The sequence below is a fragment of the Epinephelus lanceolatus genome, chromosome 18 (assembly GCF_041903045.1).
Source record: "Epinephelus lanceolatus isolate andai-2023 chromosome 18, ASM4190304v1, whole genome shotgun sequence".
In the NCBI taxonomy this organism is placed as follows: Eukaryota; Metazoa; Chordata; class Actinopteri; order Perciformes; family Serranidae; genus Epinephelus; species Epinephelus lanceolatus.
Window position 1 is genome coordinate 40,158,443 of NC_135751.1, and position 23,372 is coordinate 40,181,814.

General features: G+C 44.0%; 1 protein-coding gene across 2 annotated transcripts; it reads left to right on the forward strand.

The window, feature by feature from the left end:
- The first annotated feature begins 10,889 nt into the window (after positions 1 to 10,889).
- On the forward strand, positions 10,890 to 22,926 carry LOC117268734 (uncharacterized). Of its 2 annotated transcripts, none has more exons than XM_033645375.2 (2): positions 10,890 to 11,202; positions 17,732 to 22,926. In XM_033645375.2, the coding sequence occupies exon 2, from the start codon at positions 18,236 to 18,238 to the stop codon at positions 20,093 to 20,095; it is 1,860 nt and encodes a 619-aa protein (XP_033501266.1). In that variant the 5' UTR covers positions 10,890 to 11,202; positions 17,732 to 18,235; the 3' UTR covers positions 20,096 to 22,926. The 2 variants fall into 2 exon arrangements, with proteins under 2 accessions (XP_033501266.1, XP_033501267.1); XM_033645376.2 differs by lacking the exon at positions 10,890 to 11,202 and adding an exon at positions 11,846 to 12,135.
- The last annotated feature ends 446 nt before the right edge of the window (positions 22,927 to 23,372 follow it).

The following is a 23,372-nucleotide window of genomic DNA, read 5'->3' on the forward strand; positions in this document are numbered from 1 at the left end:
CATCGTGGTGGTGAGCTGGTTATTACTGGAGGAAACTTAAAGCCTCTCATTTTACATGTGAAGTTTGGTTTATCTGACACAAGTAGAAACCTGGGCTGAGCAATCTGGTAGATAAATACTACCGCAAAATCTTAAAGCAATATTTCAAAACACAATATATATCTCAATATACTGAAATCTCCTCTTAACTTATTTGGACTACTGAAATACTTAACTACTAAATAAACCGCAATTACAATAAAAAATAATGTTATAAGAAAGACATAATAAAGTGAAATTAAAAAGTAAAAAGGGGAAATAAAAGTCTGTTTAACACTGTTATAATAAAAAATAAATTAAGTACTGTCAGAAAAAAGTTAGAAAGTACTGTAATAATAAAATACTGTTATAAAAAAAGTTAAAGTTAAATAAATTACTGTTCTTATAAAGTTAAATGAACTTTAACTTTATTTTAACAGTAATTTAGAAGTATAGGTCTAATAAAGTTAAAGTATTATATAATATAGTTCTGTTATAGTAAAATCAAATAAAATACAGTTACGATATACTTAAAGTACTGCTGTAAAAAAGTTAGCTATATAAAGTACTGTTATAATAAAGTTACATAAAATATTGTCATAACATAAATCAACGGGCAACCACTGGTGCTTTTATTCTGAAGCACTCGTCTCAGGCAGGAAGTGCTGGAAATGTTTTGCTGTGAACTCGAAGCTTCCAGTTAGCTGTTAGCTGTTAGCAGTTAGCGGAAAGTTAAACTGTTACAGCAGCACTGTCAAATGTGAGGATTTATTCAGAAGGTGGCATTTAGAAGGCAGTGGGGGTTTAATGAACGGTGCCACTGAGCTGTATTATGGGAAGTGTAGTGTTTAAGTGTTTGACTCACACTGGGGAATGAGAGTCCGGATATTTTAGCATCTGCTGCTTTGATTTCAACGACTCTTATTTTACAAAATTGGCCCCTTGTGAATAGATGTGCAGCACTGAATCACTGTGATGCCCCTTTAAACACCGACGAAACAATGCCTCACTGTTATGCAACATACATAATAGTATACTGCAATAAAACATCTAAAGCCAACACAAATAACTGCTCATTTGAGCCGGCATATAATTCCCCAAATAACAGATAATGAGAGAACAACATGAGGGTGAAGTTTGGCTGACAAGTGCTGACAACTGAAATGAAAACTTGTCAGGTTTCTCTCCCACAGTCGTCACAGCCTGACGGACAGACACAGACACAGACAGAGACAGAGGCAGAGACAGAGGCAGTGGGTGTGTCTGCTGTTACTCAACAGTCCTATTACTGAGCTTTAATCATAACAGCTGGAGGGAAATTCATGTCAGAGAGGAATGTATAGATGAATCTGATGGGGCGTGTTGCAATGTGTTGTCAGTGCACATACATCATCATGGTGCAAGTTTCAATACAATTTGGATTAACTTTCTGATACCACAGGTTTCCTTTGCTTCATTTGGGAATTTATTTTTCAAAATGAATGCTGCTTTGGCATCAGCAGGGGGCAGCAAAGACAACACCTTCGGCATCACTGTGGCGCCCCGGTGTCTGTGTTTCACCATCTACCACATCATATTAATCATGCTATGGATCACTGCAGTTTTTATTGTTCCTGCAGGTTAGTTGGCATGGTGATGAGTGAAGTTAAATTCAGCAACAGTGCACGTGTATTATCTACATGACTGTTTGCACATAGAAGCTGAGGTGTAAAAATGGCAGTTGAATGTGGAGAAAATAAGCATTTGACACAATACAGATGTCCTTAATTTCAGGTCACTGCTTCTTTGTACTGAGAAATAATCATGTTTCATCATTTCATTATTACAGACGTGATCTCATCTGCTTGTGCATAAAACACATTTATTCTTACTTTTCAAATCTGCTGTGAGACAAAAATAGATGTACACTGTAATTACATTACCTGCGTGTAAGCCCCCTTCAATTTAAGATTATAAAGACTAATTTTGGCAACAATTCCCCCCCAAAATCAGATTTTCCAAGCACACAGAGACTCTGAGTAAATTACAGAAGCCTGTGGTGAAATGGAAAGGTAGTAAGAGGCCAGGCAGACGCTGCAGGTGTGGAGAGGAGAGAAGAAGAGATTTAATGAATCTACTGCAACATGCTGCTGTTACACTACTGTCCTCACCCACAAAAAAATAAAAAAAAAACACGCACACAACCCCCACAACCCCCATTCTGTTCCCCCCCTTTTTTTCCAGTGAAAGGAGAAAGCCTGTTGCTAGGCAGGCAGTGCGACAGTTGCCATGGGAACGCTTGCAGACATAGCTGGAAGGGGGAAAACGTTGGGTAGGGTGGGGATAAGGATGGGGTGCAAAAAGAGAGGGAGTGATGCGGAGACAGTGTGTGTGTGTGTGTTTATGGGGGGAGGGGGATCCAAGTTCACGGCCAATGCCTCTGCTCCTTCAGTGCTGTTCGTCTCCTCCAGCTAAAGATGGAAACAAAGAGGTGCAAAGGAATGGCGATCCATATTTAGCTCAACTATAAAGGCTCCGCGTCCGGGGGTTACCCTCTGATGGTGCAGGGTGTAGGTGTGAAGAATGAAGGGCGGAAAACACAAAATAACATAAGAGGATAAAACTAAAAATTGTACAAATGTAAAATGTACATTTCTGCAAACCATGGACAAGTTACATTTGTACGTTTCATACGTATCATATCAGTGTTTCTGGGGTGATGTAGTATACGAGCTGACTGTCATTAGGAGGTGGAGGGGATGATGGATGGTGGAGACACCAAGATGAGACTCCTGCCAAGCTGCAGACCTCTGTTTGAGACCAATAAACATCAAATTTGGTTGTTTTCCAGTGAGTCATTGCTACAATTCCAGCAGCTTTTTCGTTACCAAATGTGAGTGTTTTTTAGCCACCCGTTGCTGTGTTTCCTGCTGGGATAGTGCCACCAAAAACTGTTGTTGTTTTTTTTCCAAGACATTGTTGCATTTCTTGCTGGGATAGGGGCGACAAAAGCAGTTATTTTTTACCATGACATTGCTGGGTTTCCTCTGGGGATAGAACCAAGACGTCACTGCTTTTACAGTAGGAATAGTGCCACAAAAAGTGGTTGTTTTAACCAAAAAAGCACTACATTTTCTGCCAGGATTGGGGTATGAAAAGCAGTTGTATATTTACTGTGATATTGCTGATTTTCCAGCTAAGAAAGTGCCTTAAAAAGCAGTTGTTTTTACCAAGACATCGCTGCATTTGCAGCTGGGATAGTGCCACCAAAAGTGGTTGCCTTTTACTGTGACATGGCAGCGTTTCCTGCCAGGACATGGGCGTCAAAAGCGGTTGATTTTACCAAGACATCACTGAATTTCCAGCCGGGATAGTGTCACAATAAGGGGTTGTTTTGCCTGAGACATTGCTGTGTTTCCAGACAAAAATGGCCCATCAAAAGCTTTAATCTTTTTACTAAGATATCGCTATTTTTTATGCCAGGATGGTGTCCCAAAAGGTGTTTTGTTTTGCCAATGCTTTGCTGCATTTCCAGCCAAGGCAGAGTCACCAAAGCTATTATTTTTTAAGTGTGACATCACTGCATTTCCTGCCAGGATAGTGGCATGAAAAGCAATTGTTTTTCACCATGACATTGCTGCATTTCCAGCTGCGATAGTGCCGCCAAAAATGGTAGCTTTTTACTGTGACATGGATGCGTTTCCTGCCGGGATAGGAGCATCAAAAGCGGTTGATTTTACCATGACATCGCTACACTTCCAGCCGGGACAGAGGCATGAAAAGCAGTTGTTTTTTTACCATGATGTTGCTTTGTTTTCAGCTGAGATAGTGCCACAAAAAATTGTAGCTTTTTACTATGACATGGCTGCATTTCCTGCCGGGATAGGGGCATGACAAGCAGTTGTTTTTTACCGTGACATTGCTGCGTTTCAGCAGGGAAAGTGCCTCAAAAAGCAGTTGTTTTAACAAAGACATTGCTATGTTTCCTGCCAGGATAGTGTCACAAAAAGTATGCATTTTAAGCCAAAGCACAATCTTTTCATAACGATATCCAAGTGTTTTTTGTGCTTAAACTTAACCACACATTTATCACAGCACTGTTAGAAAATAAAGTAAAGTTTCAGTGTATCTGTTACTGATGCGTTTTTACTCTTACTCTCTGTAAGATCAACCTGCCAAGGGACTACGGATGAAAATTAGCCTGGAGCTATAATCCGGCATTACATGCAAATGTTCATTAATGTACACTGACCCTTCTAACTTAAATGAATATATAAAATAAAATAAAATAAAATAAAATAAAATAAATAAATAATAACATACAAATGTAACACATGCTTAGTTTGCAGAAACATTTATTCTGGGGACTGGGTTGTAAAAGAATAACACAGAATCTCAATCAAGAACCAGCCAAAAAAACCAAAAAAAAAAACGGCCACTTAGCATAATTGAGACAGAGAGTTATTGAGTGTGCTCAACAAACTGGAGCATGGATAAACAGGAGAACAAATAATTAGTGCAGCATCAAAGGTGAAAAGTCCTCAACATCCTTCAAGGACACAAAACAATCCAATTATACAGAATAATTGCTGCGATTAGTGGAATTGTATGCACCAAACACACAACTGTTACTGTAATAGCATGATGCAAAACATGCTGCCTGCATCTTTTTGGGAGAAGATGATTGTGAAAGAAGTTTCCTGAACATTCTCACACTCACACACACACACACACACACACACACACACACACACACACAGCTCTCAGGGCCATGCAGAACAGAGTACAGCCTTTGATATAAAGGCGATAATAAAGACATCCGCAGCAGACATCAGCCTTCGAGGCATCCATTCAGGCACTTTTAAATCTCCCTGTAGATAATGCACTGTACCACAAATTTACTGAGACACTGAGCAGACTTTGACCCTGTGTCTGGAGGAAGATTGCTATCTCACAATCCAAACTGCACAGTTGCTTTTGTCTTTGCAAAGCAGCAATTTACACGCTGCTTTTCTCCCTGCAACTAAATGGGAGCTGCCTGCAAGATTTGAAACGATCTCTGTCTGTGTGAGAGATTCATTCAACTGTTATTCAAAAGCCTGCTCCTCAATTACCTAAAGGATGGTGTTTAAATCACAGGAGTGACATAACAAAACAGTTTAATGTGCGTGAGCCTCGTCCATGCTCCGTGCCTGCCAACACGACACGCTCTCCTGTTTGTGATGGAGATGAATCAAAACACGCACTTCAGTTACATAATATGATTACACTCTGGCCAGAGGAGCCGGTTCAACCATTCAGTGCTGTGTGGTGGAATGTAAATTCAGCTCATTGTAACAATACAATGGCAGATCGTGTGAGTGCCAGGCGAGCCTCCGTAACCATTAAACCAAAATGTTCCACTTGTGTTCATGCACTGACAATAACAATAGTGTCAGTGGCAGTGTCACAATAGTTTGTCTGAGGTGAAAACACAATGTGGTTGCACAATAAGTCGTTTCCTGAGGGGGGGGGTGGTAATACAGAAACACCAAGTTGGTCCATCAGTGGGCAGGGGCCACAGGGCAGAGAACAAACTCCCACACACACACATGTACCTCGATCTTTAGGTACTTTGCTTCAGTGTTTCTGTTCCACTCTACTTTATACTTCTACGAGTGCATATTTCACTCCACCACGTTTATCTGACAGCTAGAGATCAGTTAGTTTGCACGTCTCTGGTTATTTTTCCAATAAAACATATGATCAGCTTCTAAAACTGGAAGCATTGCTCAGTGAAAAATATCTTATATCTTATTGAGTCATCTGAGTTTGTGATTGAGTCCGTACCTTTCCCTCTTACCTGTAGTGCTATGAATCAGTCTGGATTGTTTGGGTGTGAGTGAGATATCGGCCGTCTCTCCAATATAATGGAGCTAGATGACACTCGGCTTGTGGTGCTCAAAGCGCCAAATAAAACTCAACAGCAGTGTCTCTTTTCATGAAGGAACCTTTTTTTCTACCAAATTACACCTGCCAAGCGTAGCAGAAGGGAGCATGCATCTGCTGCTAGCTCACCTAGCGCCTGTGACAGGGGTGTAAACACAGACAGTGCAGGAAGGTCAGTTGCACTGGGGCCCATGGGGTGGAGGGGCCTGCTTGCCACCTGGAAATACGCCCATGTTCAAAGAGGAGCTCATCTTAAATCATAAATGGTGCGATTTTCTATAAATGCCCTAAAAAGGCAAACTCATCTCCATCATGATTTTCTGTTTTTGTAATGTAGTATCAATCTATAACTTATTAACTAAGTAATTTCCTGTTTTCTTTCGTAGTTCTTGTCATACACAGATATGTAACGATGACTGCTGGGTAATATGGTGGCATGTAACAAGACGATGCGATTTACAGCGGCTAGTTTAGGCGCAAAATCTCTCAAGACTGACCAGCTGGGCACATCTGCAAGTGGATATAACATGAAAGTGGCAGTAAAATATATACATATACGCCTAAATCTCTGTGTGTGTGTGTGTGTGTGTGTGCTTCATAACCAGTAACTAGGGCGCACTGGGGCCCATCATAACTACAACACACCACTGGCCTGTGAGCTAGTTAACGTTGCAGCTCAGCTCAAGAGAACACCATTCATGTTCACATCTCATGCTGGCACAAGCACGAGCCTCTCGTCCATGAGTAGATGCACGCTTCCTTCTGCACAGAGATGCAGTGTGAGTGTGTGAGTGTAGTTCAGTCCTCGGAGAAGGCAGACATCTCTACGGCTGATATCTCCAACACTCTGCAGCTCACATCAAAACAATCTAAACTGATATACAGCACTACAGGTAAGAGGATAAATGTGGTTTTTGATCTGAGGGTGAACTGTCCCTTTAAGGTTTTGTTTTCTCATAAAAAGTGAGAAAACAAACCTGCTACAACCTGGATTATTCTTCTTCAAAATACACTTTTTTATAGTGTCTTTAAATTGATGTTAATTAAAAACATCCTGCATTTGATTTTTGTTTAAGTATCATTAGCAACATGCGTAATTAATGCATCAAATGTAAAAGTAAAATGATCATCTACAGGTGTGTTATCGTTGTTTGAATAAGATGACCTGGCCCACACTGAATCTGAATTCTGATAACATGTCTACAGATTAGTGTTGCACGGTATACCAGTACTAAAATAGTACCGCGGTACTAGAGTATTCCAAACGGTACTATACTGCATTTGGAAAATACCGGTACTTTGAAATTGATTCAATTCATTAATTTAGTTAATTTATTTTACTCATTTATGCACACAAACGCCTTTCTTGTTCCTATTGGAGCAGAGATTGCGCAAGTGGTGTGTATGACAACACCTGTATCAACATTCGCAGCTGGCGCACATGAAAAAAGACAAGAGAAAGTCTGCCTCGCAAAGGGAGACAACACGAGACAACACAAACTTGGTGGGACATTTGAGTTACCAAACCGTGACGTCCGTACCGAGGCACTGACCGAACCATGATTTTTTTGGTACCATTACACCCCTACTATTTATTGTTCTAAAGGTTTGTATCCAAAAGGATTTTCCTTAGGAAAAGTACCGAAGAGTATCGAAAAGTATCAAAATTCATATTGGTATTGGTACCGAAACAAAGATTTTGGTATCGTGACAACACTACTACAGATATTCCACATTCTACATTGCTGCTGAAAACCATCTGGGTCTGATTGTAACTGATGCCTTAAAGGAATACTCCACTCCTGAATCACCATTTGTATATCCATTACTCACCCTGTGTTAGGTTGAATTCGTAAAGAAAACTTCATTTTTCTCGCATGCCTCCATGGTTAATGATGACTCCAAAAACCGAGAAATTCTTGATGTACTGAAGTCAACAGCAAAACTACATCACAACATCCTTTTACAAACTCTCACAGAACTCGTGCAGTATAAATCAAGTCTCATTTATCCAGTGGTACGCTCTTTACATCCCAGACAGACAGCTCTTTCCAACCGGGAACTAAACTGAAAGTTAAATTTAAATCTATGCTCTCTTCAAAGCCAGACTCCTTCGACAAAAACAGTAATTCTACTTCGCTGAACACAGGAGCTGCTGGTCTACCACCGCCTCGATCAGTTGGTTTGTGTTATTATGCGACTTAGGTGAATCCAAACTAACACTTTAAAACAGCAAAGAAGAAAACAATATAAATATAGACTGCAGTTAAAAAATATAAATACTTATCATGATACGATATTGTCACAATACCAAGGTCAGGATACAATATTATTGCAATATGCTGGATATTGCGATAAAATATATTGTGATATATTCCTTTTTTTTCCAACTGCAAATTATTTCTCCAAAGGAAAACTGTGTCAACATCAGTGTTACCTCCTAAGATAAAGTTTTCAGTCTGTTCTTCTGACTTTAAAGGTAGGATCTGGAGGATTTACAAACAAAACATAATATAGACATATACAAATGAAATCCTGCTTAATCATCACCTATGGGCTTCTACTCATGTGTGGTGGTGACTCCGTTTGCAGAGCTCCTGCCTTTTAACTGTATTTTGATGTTTTTGTGAGCTCGGACCGCTTCTGGGCGGAGATTTCCCCAGCCAATGAGAGAGCGCAGGTGCCGTGCCCGAGCGTTGCCTGAACCTCCTTTGTGAAGCCTTCTTACATACCTCCGGGCTCCGTACACCCGGGAGAGTTGAGCCTGATAGGAGGGGCCGAATTTGAATGTGTGTTTACAAACAGCAACTGGAAAATCCTCCAGACCCTACCTTTAATCATTTTTATTGCAGCAGAATGTGATGCCGAGCAGACAGACTGACCAACTGTGTCATAACACCTGTCAAACAAGCTGCGTACACCTGACAGACTGAACTGTGGGCAGGTTGGACACAGATCTTTGCACATGAAGGTGATGGACATGTTATTTTCTCAGTTCTCTCACAGCTAGATGGTGCTTTTGTCAAGCTCAGTGTGTTGGTTGGGTTTCAGTGGAGCAGGTTTAGCATTAGCTTGACCATCAGCGGCTAACACTATCTCTGGGTGGAGTGTGAGGTGAGCCCTCATGTTCATAGTATTCCCAGAGTATTTTATTCTCATATGACACTGCTTGCAAATCACGTGTCATGTCTGAATCCTCCTTTCCTTCTGTGTTAAATAACTACAAAATCTGACGGCATGTTTCTGATTTCTTTCTCTGGTGCCTCCATCTTTGTTTTGATGAACTTCCTGCCAAATGCTGCTGACTGAGACCTCTGGTGACCTCACCAGGAAAAGAAACATCAGCACCATCTAGTGGACCAAAAATGCAAGTGATTATTATTCTGGTACCAAAAGTTGTATTAAAATGTGTATTTGCGAAAATTATTTAAGTGCATAATTAAAGATCGACACTTGGCGTCCATGTATCAATACAATATCGCTGTAAATACACGATAAATCTTGTTTGTTTAATATTTTCAAAAACCAAAATGTAAAAAGTGATGTGGTTTTGTGCGCTGCTATGATTTCTTCTGTTTCCAGTCTTTATGCTAAAACCCCGTGTGCTGTCAGTAGCCTTATGAAGGTCTAGCGAGAGATCAGTCAGGGTAGGTCAATTGAGTCATCAGCTGATTCACAATCAACCAATAGCACAGCCTCACACCTCCTCTGTCAGCCTATCATCTTACTGCTCCTCATTTTAAATATGGTTCTTTCGCTAGCGTAGTTCTTTCCTGCTGCCGCCGTGCAGGCCCTCCACCTCCCCATCACCACCTAGTCTTTACAGATTCATCAGCCTCATACGCCTCTTTAGCCACCACCACCACCACCACCACCAGTGTCTGGACTCCATGGGGGGATTTATCCTGCTGCTGCTCTGATGTCCCTCGATCACACAATCTCCCTCTGGTGTCCAAGCGCCAAAGACCCAACTGTCGTGGGTAGCATAACGGAGGGGGATGAGTCAGCGTACAGTGATCAAGTCCAGAGACTCTCTGAGTGGTGCAGAAAGAACAACCTGGCGCTCAACACCGCGAAAACAAAAGATGGTGTTGGACTGTCGGAGGCACGGAGCAGATCCAGCACCTCTCGTCACATACGGAGACGAATTGGAGAAGGTCTCCACTTATAAGTTCCTGGGGATCACCATCTCCCTGGACCTCACCTGGGCTGCGAACACCACAGGAGTGGTCAAGAAGGCCCAGCAGAGACTGCACTTTATAAGACTGCTCAGTAAAAGCGGACTTAAAAACAACCTGCTGGTGACCTTCTACCGCTCCACCATTTAGAGTGCGCCTCACATAAGCTAACAGGTGCAATATTCTACCACAGTGTCCTCGGGCAACACATATCCTATAGTAACTACATATAGTTATTTTTATAACTCTGAATATTTATGAAGCAGTTTTTAGTAGATCTGTGATTTTATATGATTTTATATGTTGCCTCTTGAGGGTGTGTGGGTATAGGCATGTACATTTGCACTGATCAGATATGGCACTTTAATTTTGTGGCACTATGTGACAATAAAGGCATTCTGTTCTATTCTGTTCTATGAAAACAGCATTCAGTTACTCAGAAAGTCTCGTGGGTCTGTCAGAGACATAAGATGAGAATCAGCTTCTCCCAAAACACCAGCTGAGGATAAAACAGGTTCTTTTCTACAGTTCTGAGCTCAGCGCTTGTTTCTCTGTTGTTTCCTCTGACTGCTGCTTATTTTAATGTCTCTTAACCTTATTATGGGTATCATAGGCCTTCATCTGACTGTGTATCTGGCTTTGAGCCTAGTACCTCCCCCTTCGGGCCTTTCTCCTCCCCCTCCGCCCCCCAGCATCTCCTCTCCTGCAACAGGATTTGAAGGCGCGGAGAGAGGGAGGGGGCAGAGCCGAGAGAGAAACAAAAAACGTGACTAGGCACCCAAAGCGTCCTGTTATGCAACAACTGACCTACTAACATACATTTAGAGACTCTGAGGGAGAAGCGGAGGGAGAAAGAGAGGGAGGGAGAAAGAAGGAAATAGAGAGAGGGAGGAATTGGAGCAAACATGACATGAGGAGCGCACTGAAAACAAGCAGCACTGTGTTCACGCTCTCGCATATACCTGCACTAATCGGAGAGCTGGTGTTTTCAAAGTGACGGACGGTGTGTGTGTGAGTGTGTGTGAGGACAGCAGCCGATGCGCAAAGCGGATTGCTGGAGTGTATCCTCTGTGGATTCTGACTTTTACACACAAAAAGGGTAAGTTCGCATTATTATCATTATTATTATTATTAATAATAATAATAAATCCATTGTTATGTTTTTATACGATGTTGGATATGATGCACAGGCTGCTTTGAATGTCCTGTTTTGGCATTTTATTGTGAGGAGCTGATCGCCGCTGTTACACCATGAGTGTTTGTTTTGGTGCTCGGGTGCATTTTCTCAATGTCAAGGCGAGGCTGCCCCCCATCTGAGGAGTGTGTGTGAGGGTCTCTCTGTGTGTGTGAGGGAGGGAGGGGGGTGCCAGAGGTTTTGGGATTCCTTCAGAAAAAGGTGCGGTGCGTTTGGGGGGGAACGCACGGAAGCGAAGGTGGATATTTTTGGAGCGGTGCCACAGTTGTAATGAGGCAGGGTCAACACATCCGCGCTGTTGTGTTATGGTTCAAACCATAATCATATAATCACGCGTTATAGTGGTGCGTTCAGGGGGCAGATTACACTGTAAATCCCAGATTCATTCTGTAATACACCTGCTTTGGGATGATCATTATTTAACAGTAATTATTAATAACCCATGCGCTCAGGGTTTTATATTTATATGTTGCATGAGCAGCGACTTATTAATACTCGTCTTCTTTTAGGTTAGTGGGCTAGTTGATGCAGACAACTGGAAAAATCCCATGCAGGCACCGAGGACACACTTCTCTCCGTCACGTGTAGCAGCTCTTTGTAAAGGTTAACGCGGCTGTGCAGCCCTCCGGGTTAACCCTTTAGTGGGCTCTCGCAGTCTAGAAGGAGCACAACACAATCCAGAGCACACCGACACGCACAAACCTCCGTCCTGGATACATGTGGACATTTCGGTGTCTTTCTTTACAAAGCTCGGCTCGGACTGACGATGCAGAGCCAGGAATAGCACAGAGATGAAGAATGAAGTTCACGGGCTCTGCTGAGCCCAGCCGCTGCCAGGTGAGGTGTGGATCAGAACATCTGGATCAAATGTGGGTCAGGTGTGTTGCTGTGTTTGCTGAGCTGACAGCTGCTGTTACAGAGAGGTGTTTATTCTGATGGCAGATGGAAATGTGTAGATTGTTTGCGTCTATTTTGGGTGAATTTCGTAGCACAGATGGATGAACGCAGTCGCCTCGGATGACTGAGGATCCGATTCAATATGCATGAAGATGATTTGTCAGACAGAGCAACAAAGGAGGCACGCGGGGTAACATATTTCTCACAATGTGTTGCTGCGTGGATGATAAGTGCTGTTGTCTTGCTCTGCGCACAGCCTACCCGGAGGCGGAATCAAACCATACATTATGGCATTTAATTGAACATGAGCGCAGATTAAAAAGTCAGTTTGCCTGCAGCAGCGCGGGTGCAGTGTTGTGATAATTTATGGACACATATACACAACAAAGACAAGAACAAATAGTGTGTTTTGTTGGATTTAGTTTTGAAAGAGAATCTTGGCCTTGTTTTTCCACACCGGCTTTGTGGTTTATACTCTGCACGTGGGCACCCCCTCCATTTTTTGCAGCTATCTCAGTGTAAGACTGTTTATATTCCCATAATTATCACACAATAGCAGTGTGAACAAGCCAGATTTCCAGATTTAAAACAAGATTTTAGATGTTGTTGCCAAAGTGTGCGGGACTCTCCTCAGTGTAGTGACTTTACGCATGTGCATCTGTGGCTGTAAACCGTGTAGGAAAACATTGGAGAGGTTACGCAGGTTGCATAATAAATGGATTAAATAATTAAAATGGATCAAAGTACGGGGCAGATTATGCAATCGGCGGAAAACCATAGTCTGTGGCTATGCAGACCCAGTGCGCTTTGCTGCGGAGCGGCCTCTGCCAATTGGTTGGCGCACACTCTGGGTCTCTATGCCAGCTATAAATGTAGGTCACATTAGTCCTATGGGAGGGGGGTGGGGGGGTGAAGCGCACAACCGCCGCTGACTAGAAAGGGAGAATCAAAACCCCACCAAAATAAATCCTCGCCCCGCCATAACAAAGAAACGAGGCATGCATGCAGAAATACAAGATAAAGACTCTGCACGACCCAAATAAATACCACCTCACTTATCACAACTTCAACTATTTTATTTTAAAAAATCCCTTTTCAATCATTTTAAAGATTTTTGAATCACTGATGTGACCTGTTTGGACAGCTGCTCTGTGGTTATTTACGTCTGATGACACCCTGTCCTGCTCTGCTAAATAAAAACGTGAGAGGGGAGTTCATGGTCAGAGGCACTGAGTGGTTTCCATCCTGTCCTACTTTGTGGCCTCTTGACTTTCCCGGGGTTTCCTGGCACATGTAAGATGATAAAATATGAGGGCCGTGCTTTGTTATTGTGCTGTGGTTTGGAGCCAGCACAGAGGCGAATTACAGCATTTAGTAGGCCAAGGGAGCACATGTGACTGGTGCAACACATGGACTGAGTCACTCTGCTCTCCTTTTTTTCTCCCTTTTCGAGAGGGTGATATGGCCGTGTGTGTGTTCGTGGAACAAGGATCTAGGTTGGACAGGACTCCGCCTTGCTGGCATGCTGCCTGATTTCCTAACCCCCCTCTCCCTCCTTCTTTTTCTTGGGAAGATAAAGTCAGCCCCCCAGACTTGGAATTCTAGCAGACCCCACCCATGACCCCCAACCCCGCACCACGTGCCATGCATTGCATTCTTCCCAGTGAGGGGGGGCAACAGTTTCATCATTCCCCTTTTCTGTGAAGCATGTCGCCCCCCCCCTTCTCCCTTTTTATTTTAGCCCTGCTCCCATTTCCTGAAACGCTCCACAGAAACACGTGCAGGGGTTTGAACTCAGTCCACTGTTTCCAGAGCTCATTGCCACATTTAGACTCTTGTGGTGCGGGCCCGGTGGTTGTGTGAGCGAGTGCAACTTGGATTCTTTTACTGTGCTATCATTCCACAAGTGCCACAGAGGCCGAGTGATGACACGTGAAGAATATATGATAAATTGGAAAGAGTAATCTAGGTCACGGAAGTGAGGGGCTGCGGTGCACTCTAGCTCTGCCTGCTTCAGTGGGATGTGTTTGTATATCCGAGCTGGAATATCACATTTATCTGAGTTGCTTTTTAACTTGGCAGCTGTGATTTATTCGCCGTGTTATTGTTGTGTCTTCTCTGTGAAGCTTTTGTAATTCTGGTGACAAAGAGGCTGAATGAAAGGGATTACAGGCTGAGCTGTGAAGCAGAGACACACCTTGTATGTCGGTATGATTCACGCTCATTCACATGGTGGCGTACGGGGGGGCAGCAACAGAGGGAGAGCTGGCAAACACACAGAAAAAGACGAGAGCCACCACTGAGAGTTAATCAAACAGCAGAGTTCATTCATGTGCCCGGCTCGTCCTGACTGCAGGAGAGATATATAACATACACACTCTGTGACGTCAGTCTCCCTTCTTTTGTTACAGAATGTTGTTTTCTCACCATGTGCTTTTGGCCATGTCAACCACTGCTTCAGAGGAAGGGAGTCCGATATGATTGGCTGCCCTTTCTCTTTTCCCCCCTTTTTGTTGCTAGGGGTGACACAATCCTCCTATTGATGCAATACCAACATTGTCGCAATTGCCTCTGGTTCTCCCCCGACCCTGCTACAGTATCATCTCATCTCCATCCCTCTCTTTGTTTTAACTCTCCCTCATTGATTCCCTTTCTTTGTCTCCGCTCCACTTCCTCTCACCTCCATCTATATTTAGACAACGCTCTAATTCTCTGCGCCTCTTTGTTCTTTTCCGTCTTCTCATCTCTTTTTTTGTCTCCTTTCTGATCTCTCCCTCGTCTCTCGCCGCTTCACCTCTCCGCAGCTCGGCTGACCTATATTCCAGCTAGACTCGTGTTTACAGAGCGCAGTCGGTCCCCAGTTTCTGGGTCAGTGGGACACGCTGAGGAAAAAAGTCTTTCTCTCTCGTGCCCGACAGCCACATGTCAAAGGCTCACGAGGATAACCTTAAACCGTTCAGCCGAGCAGAGGAAAAAAACTCAGGCACTATGAAACAAATATGGTGCAAATACAATGTCGATTTAAGCCTTTAGAAAGACATAAAAAATAGGTTACTCCTTTCACCAGAATCCGGGCTCAAATCCATTTTCATTGCAAGGATACGCCTGTAGTTACGTAATGGTGTCAGGTCCTGGGAAGAGCAGAGTATAACCAGTGCAAACACCTTGCCAGATTATGAGATTACAGATTCAGACAGTGTAATAGTGCTTATGCAGTTTAACCCAGGAGCGCAGATGTTGAGTAACACACATTTGCTGCAGCTGGTCAAAATGGATGAGCTCCGCTGTTACTCTGTTATTATGGATACTTTAAATATATGCGAGGGGACTCTTGTGTTGCCCATGCGACATGTAGGTTCATGGTAATTTAACTGCAGAGTGAGTCATTTGTTTGTTGTTGTTACACCGTCACACGAGCACAATAAATATATGTGTGTGACCTAATTATTTTTTCTGTGATAGTAGCGAGAAGAAGGTCAATGCAGTATTTCCTGTAATGTCTGAAACATTTGACCTGCTGGTGGCACTAGAGGAAAAATCAGGGACCACCAAAGTCGTTCCAGACACCATGGATATCTGTAGTTTTTTTTTTTTTTTTTTACTGTAGTTGAGATATTTCAGTCTGGAGCAGTAAACCGACCAGTGACCAACATTGCCATCCCAAGAGTCATGCTGCTAAAGACCCAAAAACACCAAACTGATTTCAAAGAACTTCTGGCATCGAGCGCAGACTGTTGTATCGCCTCACGTCGCCTGTGTCTTGGCAAAAAGTTGAACTTGAATACACCCCAAAGTCTATCAAATGACCTGCAGCATTGGCCTAAACTGTGCAAGCTGGAAGAAATAAGTCGGGCCGCATCTGGTTGCCCGACTTGACCGAGACCTGGCATGAATGAGGCCCCAGAATCGGGCCAAATAAACTGGCCAGATTCTGGCTGCGGACAGAGCTCAATGGCTAAAAAAAAAATTACTTAAAACAACAAGTTTGTTTCGATCCCACACCCTCTTGACTTAAGTCTTGTTTGCTATCCTCACTTCAGTTTCTCCTCTCGTGCACTAAGCTGAACTGCCAATCAGAGTGATTTCATTAACTCTGATTGGGCGCCACGAGCGCTGACATTGATTCAACAAGCCGAATGGTCGGAAAAACAGCAGACAGGAAAGGAACAACTAGCGCCAACAGTGCATGATACCTTAAAAACTAGGTATGACACACTCTAACCGACGGCCCAACATTGACCAACAGCCAACTGTCAGCTCGGTCCTACCATGTCTAATGACAGCATTTAAAGAGATTACCTTTCTGTTAAATTCATTGTTGTTATGCCCTAAAATCTGGAGGCACACCTGTTTAGCTCATTTCAGAGGACTCCTTGCTGTGTTTGCGCTCTGAGATACCCATCCTCCACAGTTTTGAGACCTCCGACCACCCTCATGTTTTTCCCAAATGTTAACAGTCCCTGTTATTCCTGCCCGTGTCTCGCCTCCCGCCCCCTTTCTTTCCAGGAGCCCTTGACCTATATTTATCAAAGCCCCACCTCCCAGCTGCCCCCACTCCTCCAAATCTCCCACCCCAGTCTCTCAGCCTCTTTATCCTTGACCTGCACTGGCTGCTGTCTTTGTCTGCCTTATCTGCTCACTCTGCATCATTGATTTGGCATTGAGTTGTTTTGGCAAAGAATGCTGCCACATTCCTCTGCGGATAAAAGCATCGGGGGGGTGGGAGGGTAGCGGTGTTTCAGCAGTGTTTGTGGATGGGGTTTCTCAGTGCAAAAGAGGTGGGCTGTCTTGTGGAGGTTTTTTTTGTGTGAAATGTTGTAAAACAGATCCAGGGAAGCCCAGCAGGCCTGCATCTGACTCACCCTCTGGTCTGTCTGGGCCAAATACTCATTAGGCAGGCAAACAAAAAGAGCTAATCCTTAAACAGTCGAGTTTTGTGCTCTCAGCATGTGTCAGACTAATGCAATTTCTGTGGTGTTACGTTATCAATTTCATGTGCACACTTGCCTCAGTTGCCTTATATGCCATTTGCAATTACCAGTCTTTTATTTTGCTTTCGGCTGCGTTGAAAAAATGCAAGCTCAGATACTTCTGCATGTTTACAACATTATATGGAAGCCCATATAAGCACTGGGCAACAAGATGGAACAGGATTGTCAGCCTGAAATGAACTCAATGCCCTCGTTACATCACAGAAGCAAACATCAACATGCCAGGATAGGGGTCAGAGGTCATAGGCTGCAGACAGAGCAGATCAATAGTGGGGCCAAAAGGTCAGACGGTGAGGTCTAGTGACCATTCATTAGTTGCCAGGGGTGACACCATCATTTAAAGCCAGACGTGCCAAAACAGCAAAGGAAAGCTGTGCAGCTGTAGAGATGTGTCTTTGATCGTGATGTTAAAGAATAACATCAGGAGAAGTTACCAAAAAAAGCCTTAAAAGAAATAATTTTAAGACTGAGATGAGAATGCATAATGGAGCACCAGCAGTCCACATAGATTAACATATCTCTTTTCTCTGTTTTCATCTCTGCAGCCTTTCATCTTGCAGTCAACCGGAGAGAGACAGACAGACGGAGCGAGAGTGAAGCTCCCCAAGAGACTGACACGCTGAGGTAGATGGGCCGACCTACATCCTGCTGTTTGCATGGAGATCTAGGACACTTCTCCGCCAGCTCAGCTCAGTGTGCTGTTCGTACGCTAAACCTTTAACAAGCAAAAACGGAAAAGCAAGAGGCAAAGAAGAAATTTGTGCTTTTGTAAGACTGATCAGATCCACTTTGGGTCTGTGATGCTCTGAAGAGTCTGGACACTGAACCAAAAACCCCTTCAAGTGGATAAATGAGGGTTGCTAATGCTGAGCTCCAGCTGTTCTTTATCTTTCTGGCGAATTTGGGCACTTGAATCCCCTCCTGTCACAAGTACACTGAACCTGCAATAAGAACTCTGTGAGAACAAGTTGTTTTTGTCACCACCCCCCTCCTCCCCTTGACCTCTTAACTGGTTCTTTCCCTACAAAATATTTCAAACTGGCTGAAAAATGGAAGATCTGACTTCAGCTCTCAAAACATTAAACAAAAACTCAGGGAATAACCTCAACTGCCTTGAAGCCTTCAGCAGTTATGAGGAGTCTATTACTTCTATGGAAGGGAGTCCAGCTCGCTTAGGTCGCCTCATCAAGCCCAAACCCAATATGAGCTGCAGGCGAAAACGCGAGTTCATTTCAGATGAGAAGAAGGACGCCTGCTACTGGGAGAAAAGGCGCAAAAACAACGAGGCCGCCAAGCGCTCCCGGGAGAAGAGACGTCTCAATGATATGGTTTTGGAGAACCGTGTCATTGCACTGAATGATGAGAATGTGAGGCTCAAGACAGAGCTGCTCCAGCTGAAGCTGCGCTTTGGCCTCATAAGCACTGCCTCCTACATTGAAAAGAGCCAGCAGATCAGTGGAAGCAACAGCACAGGAAATGGAGGCTCCTCATCCTCCTCCTCCTCCTCTTCTGCCCAGTACTACTCCAGCGGTTACTCTAGCGGTTCTCAGGTGATGATGAACTCTGACTCCTCAGAAACAGAGCAGCTGGTGAAATACTCCCCGCGCGGCTCCCTCTCTGACATGTCCGACGGCTCCTCCAGGGACAGCCCAGAGCCAATGCCCTTTGAGATCAAACAGGAAGGTGACAGGCTGGAGATGGACATTGCCAATGGCACCACCACCCAGATCATGTTCAACATCCACCGTGGTCTGGCCTCTGTGCCCACTCACCACCAGATCCAGCAGCATTCTCAGGAGCTGGAGGCTGCGTATCACAGCCAACAGCAGCAACACCACCAACAACAACAACAACCCCATCAGGAGCCTGTTACTGCTATCAACAGTGTCGGCCAGCCTGCCCCTCACCCACCTGCTGCCCAGAGGAGTGTCATTCTGTATGGCTCCAGCAGTGCCTCCTATCCTGTGGACACCCTGTCGAGGCCCCAGGACATCGATGTGCAGGCAGCCCAGAAGCCGAGCGGCGGCAGCAGCCAGACGTGTGTCAGCCGGCTGCCCCAGCCCATTACAGAGAGCTCCACAGAGACACTGGCTGAGGTGACAAAGCAGCTGGAGAGGAAGACATTAGACTCCCCTCCATATGAGCTCTCAGACAGCCGTAATGAGGCTGGAGAGAGACAAGTGTACAGAGTGTGCCAACTTCCCCAGCAGCACCTGCAGCAGGAGCAGCAGCACCAGCAGGAGAGAGATTCGTCTGCAGAGCTCCTCCACAAACAAGTGGAAGGGGTCAACCACTCTCCCCTGTACCACCACCTCCAGCAGCCTCATCATTCATACCTCAGTGCCCAAGACGAGGAGCCACCTGTGCTGACCTACGAGGGCGGGCACAGGAGCGAGGCTTACGGAAGCCAGTCGAGCTCCTCTAACAAGGACACATCATCCAGTGATGGAGATCCCCGCAGCTCTGACAAAGACGCCTCCACGGATGATGACGAGTCCCCCTCCTCATCCTGCTCAGATGTGGGCAGCTACCACAACCAACATCTTACCAGCCTCCACCATCCTGCCTCGCCTCTGCCCTCCTCCCATGGCGGCTCTCAGGCTCAGGGCCGGGACCCCCAGGGGGAGGTGAAGGGCACAGCGTTGCCCCACAAACTCAGACTCAAACACCGGGCCATGAGCACCAGCAGCAGTGGGGGTAACAGCTCCGGCCAGGAATCCCCAACAACCCCACCCTCTGCTACGCCGCCTCCTCTGCCCCAGCATCCCTACCTGTCGCTCATGCCACAGCAGAACATTGCCCGAGAGAGCCCGGGCGGAGGCTGCAAACAGGCGTCCGCAGGGGAGGGCTCCAGCAAGGAAAGTGGTAAAAAGGAGACAGGTGGACGACGGAACAAGAGGCGAGATTAGGTGACAAAAGACATAATCTCTCCTCTAAGAACTACCCTGCCATCATGCCTATGCCCTATAATCACACCCCCTCCTCGAGCCCTTGGGACAGGAAGCTGGGCTTTTCTACTCCCCTATACCCAAGGTTACCCAAAAGGCTGGACATCTTGTAGGGCTGTATCATATTTGTATATATTGTACAGATTTGTCATTTCTTACATCCTCTCCATACTTACAGAAGCACTTTTGTTTATGTGATGAGAGGAGGAATGGAACTACCTGCTTTTCTACTTATGTCATCCAACAATATTCAACAGAGCACATCAACATTTAGATCACTTTCAAACAAGAATGTAGGAAAAGGAAAAGTTTTGAGCTTTATCAGTACTATGAATCTGGTACATATCTGACTGTAGACAAACATACACATGTATGGCTATTTGCCTTAATTCAAATCTAATGTAAACGTACACTGGGGACATTCCCTCGACCAAAGAAGCACCAACACTACAAATATCGAGTTCCATACCTCTTCCCAGACCCTACCTCTACCAGCCCATACTCTACCCAACCATCTCCATTCTTTCACAAAAGATTGCCATCACCTTTATTTTTTAAGCACTTGGTTTGTATATTACTGTGATATATGAATATATGTATCTATTATAAATATATATTTTACAAAGAAATTTGAATACAAATTCAACAAAAATGCGACAAACCTGCAATGGTAAAAGAGGGTTTTTGAAAGTGACCATCCTATTATGAATCACAATTACTGTACAGCCACGTTGTCCACTGTTGCTACAAGGGATGTCAGTGGTTAACTGCGAGAATATTTCACGGTTTCATGTGGATCTCTGGGTTCATTTTGCTACTCTTCAGTTTACAGCACTGTGCACAAGCTGGTTTTGGTGGGAGCTAGCTTGTGGCACCACTCATTTGGCGATTACCATGAGTAATGCCAACTAGACGGCATTGCTGTCGATTAAGCTGCTTAATTTTGTTAATTTTGTTAGCTCTGTTAGCCTCGTTAGCAGTGTCAGCACAGGTAGTGGTGCTAACATAATAAACAACGCTAAAGGGGGCTTGCAGCTTAAAATTAAGCAGCTTACTCAACGTGGCTACAGTATGCAGCAATGCCGTCCTACCACCATGGTTCAGGAGGGTGTTAACAGCGATAATTCCTTAATGAGTGGCACCACACACCATACATGGTCTGAAGTGCAGAAGTGCAGAGTGGCCAAGGCTAGCTAACCAGTGGAGACTGGAGGATCATTTTCCTGCATGCTAATGCAGCTAGCTGGCTGTCTGTCAGCAAAGCCATCACAAAATAAAATAAAAGGCAAGACATTTACAGCACAAAAACATCAAAATTTTACCACCTTTTAATGAATAGCGCCTTGAGATGGAGCGCTAAAGCTCACTGAGTCATTGGAGCGCAGTACTAAAAGAAAAGCACCTATTGTATTTCAAGTCATTTTGCACTTTTCCCCTAAAAATTAACCAGTTAGTCACTGGTTAATGGGTGTTGGGCCATCAAAAGCAAAATGAACCCAAGCTGACATCCCTGGTTGCTTCAGGACCCATTTGAATCAAAACGCCTCTCTCTTGATTGTTAAGCTTTAGCATTAATCATTTGTTAATGCCCTGTTTACACAGAAATGGCCGTCCAATTTGGAGCGCCAACAGCACTGAATGGAGAACATGTTGTTTCCTGAGGCGAGGGCCTCATTAAAATGTTTGGATTTCTTAACCTTTAACCAGCCTTTAAATATTCGGTGGAGTTTCACCAGCTGCAGGCTATGAGCCTTTAGTTTATTTGAGCTTTATCAACCATATCTTGTTGTTGTTACCATTCACTGGCCCAATGTATTTATTTCCCTCTTCTCCACACGCCCATCACTGTAGAAAAGCCCACAGGAACATAGACAGAGAATGTGTACAGACCTTTTTAGATACAATACTGCAGCCTTGACTTTGAACTGTAATGGAGGTACGGGACGCTCGGGAGCAGGAGGAGTTAAGTCACATTCATGTAAACACACTACAGTGCACTGAGTTCTGTTCGAGTTCCTCTTGCGTAAAGACCTAAGCAGAGTTACTGTACATTCACTGACATGAGGTTTGTAGTGTGACCAAGCCCCCGAGGCTCCTAATTTAGAGTTATTTTGAAATAAAAGCTAAAATTCTCCATTCGGTGCCAGCGTTACAATTCCCCAGCAACAATCCGAGCTTGAATTAATGAAGAAAAAGGAGCTCCCTCGCCTCCCATGTGCCTCCATTATTCATTTCAGGGGTTATTCATCCCTTTCTCATAGTAGTTCTGCTACTGGGCAGTGATGAATTGCCTGCACTGGATCCTATTTTAACAAAAGTCTATGTACCACGTTTGGCTTTTTGGTGCTTGTGTATAAATGTAAAGTTCCCCCACCCTCGAACAACACTGTAATGTTTATTTCATCAGTTTTATATCCTCTTTTTTTCGTCAAGGTGTTGTTCTGTTTTTCTCTATACTGTGTCTTTCCTCCTATTGACTGTGATGACATGTATTTGCCTCATTCCTCCTCCCCCCCTCCCCCCTTTTTCAGTGTGTATTAATCAGTAATGTTTGTGGTTTTGCTGATGGTTTTATGAAAAAGACAAGAGGACAAAAAAAAAAAAAAGAAACAGGCAAAGATAGTGCGGTGTTTAGAGATGGGTGGTGGTTGGTCTGGTTGGTCATTACCATCGCTTTCTTTTGACATGAATATGTATGTAAAGACACTAATGTTCATTGTGGAAGATGGGAGCATTTCAAGATCGAAAAATAAAAGAAAAAGAATGTTGACCGTATCAACATATCATGAAAATGGCCTGTTTTCCTCCGTTCTTTCACCAGTGTTTGAGTGGTTACACACACATCAACACACACTTATTACTGCATCATCAACTGACTTTTACAGCCTGCAAAGAAAAGACTATCATTGAATTGAGCTGCCATTTTGATCCATCTAAGAGCAGTGACTGTCAACACAGCAATCACAGTCTGTAGGCAGCATGTACAAACTGGCAGCCTGGCTCATCATCTTATCAACTGTTGTGATGTTCCATAAACCTTATTCCAGAACCACCAGTTAGGTAATACATTACTCACTGATTGACATAAGAGAATGAATCATCATCAGTTACTAAACAGAATAAATTAAGGTAATGCAGCATAATCTTTCTTTTATATTCCTTTAGGACAGTGAGTAGTCTCTTTGGGATGCAACCCAGCTGGCCACCAGCGTCATTAGACATCAGAATAATGACGATT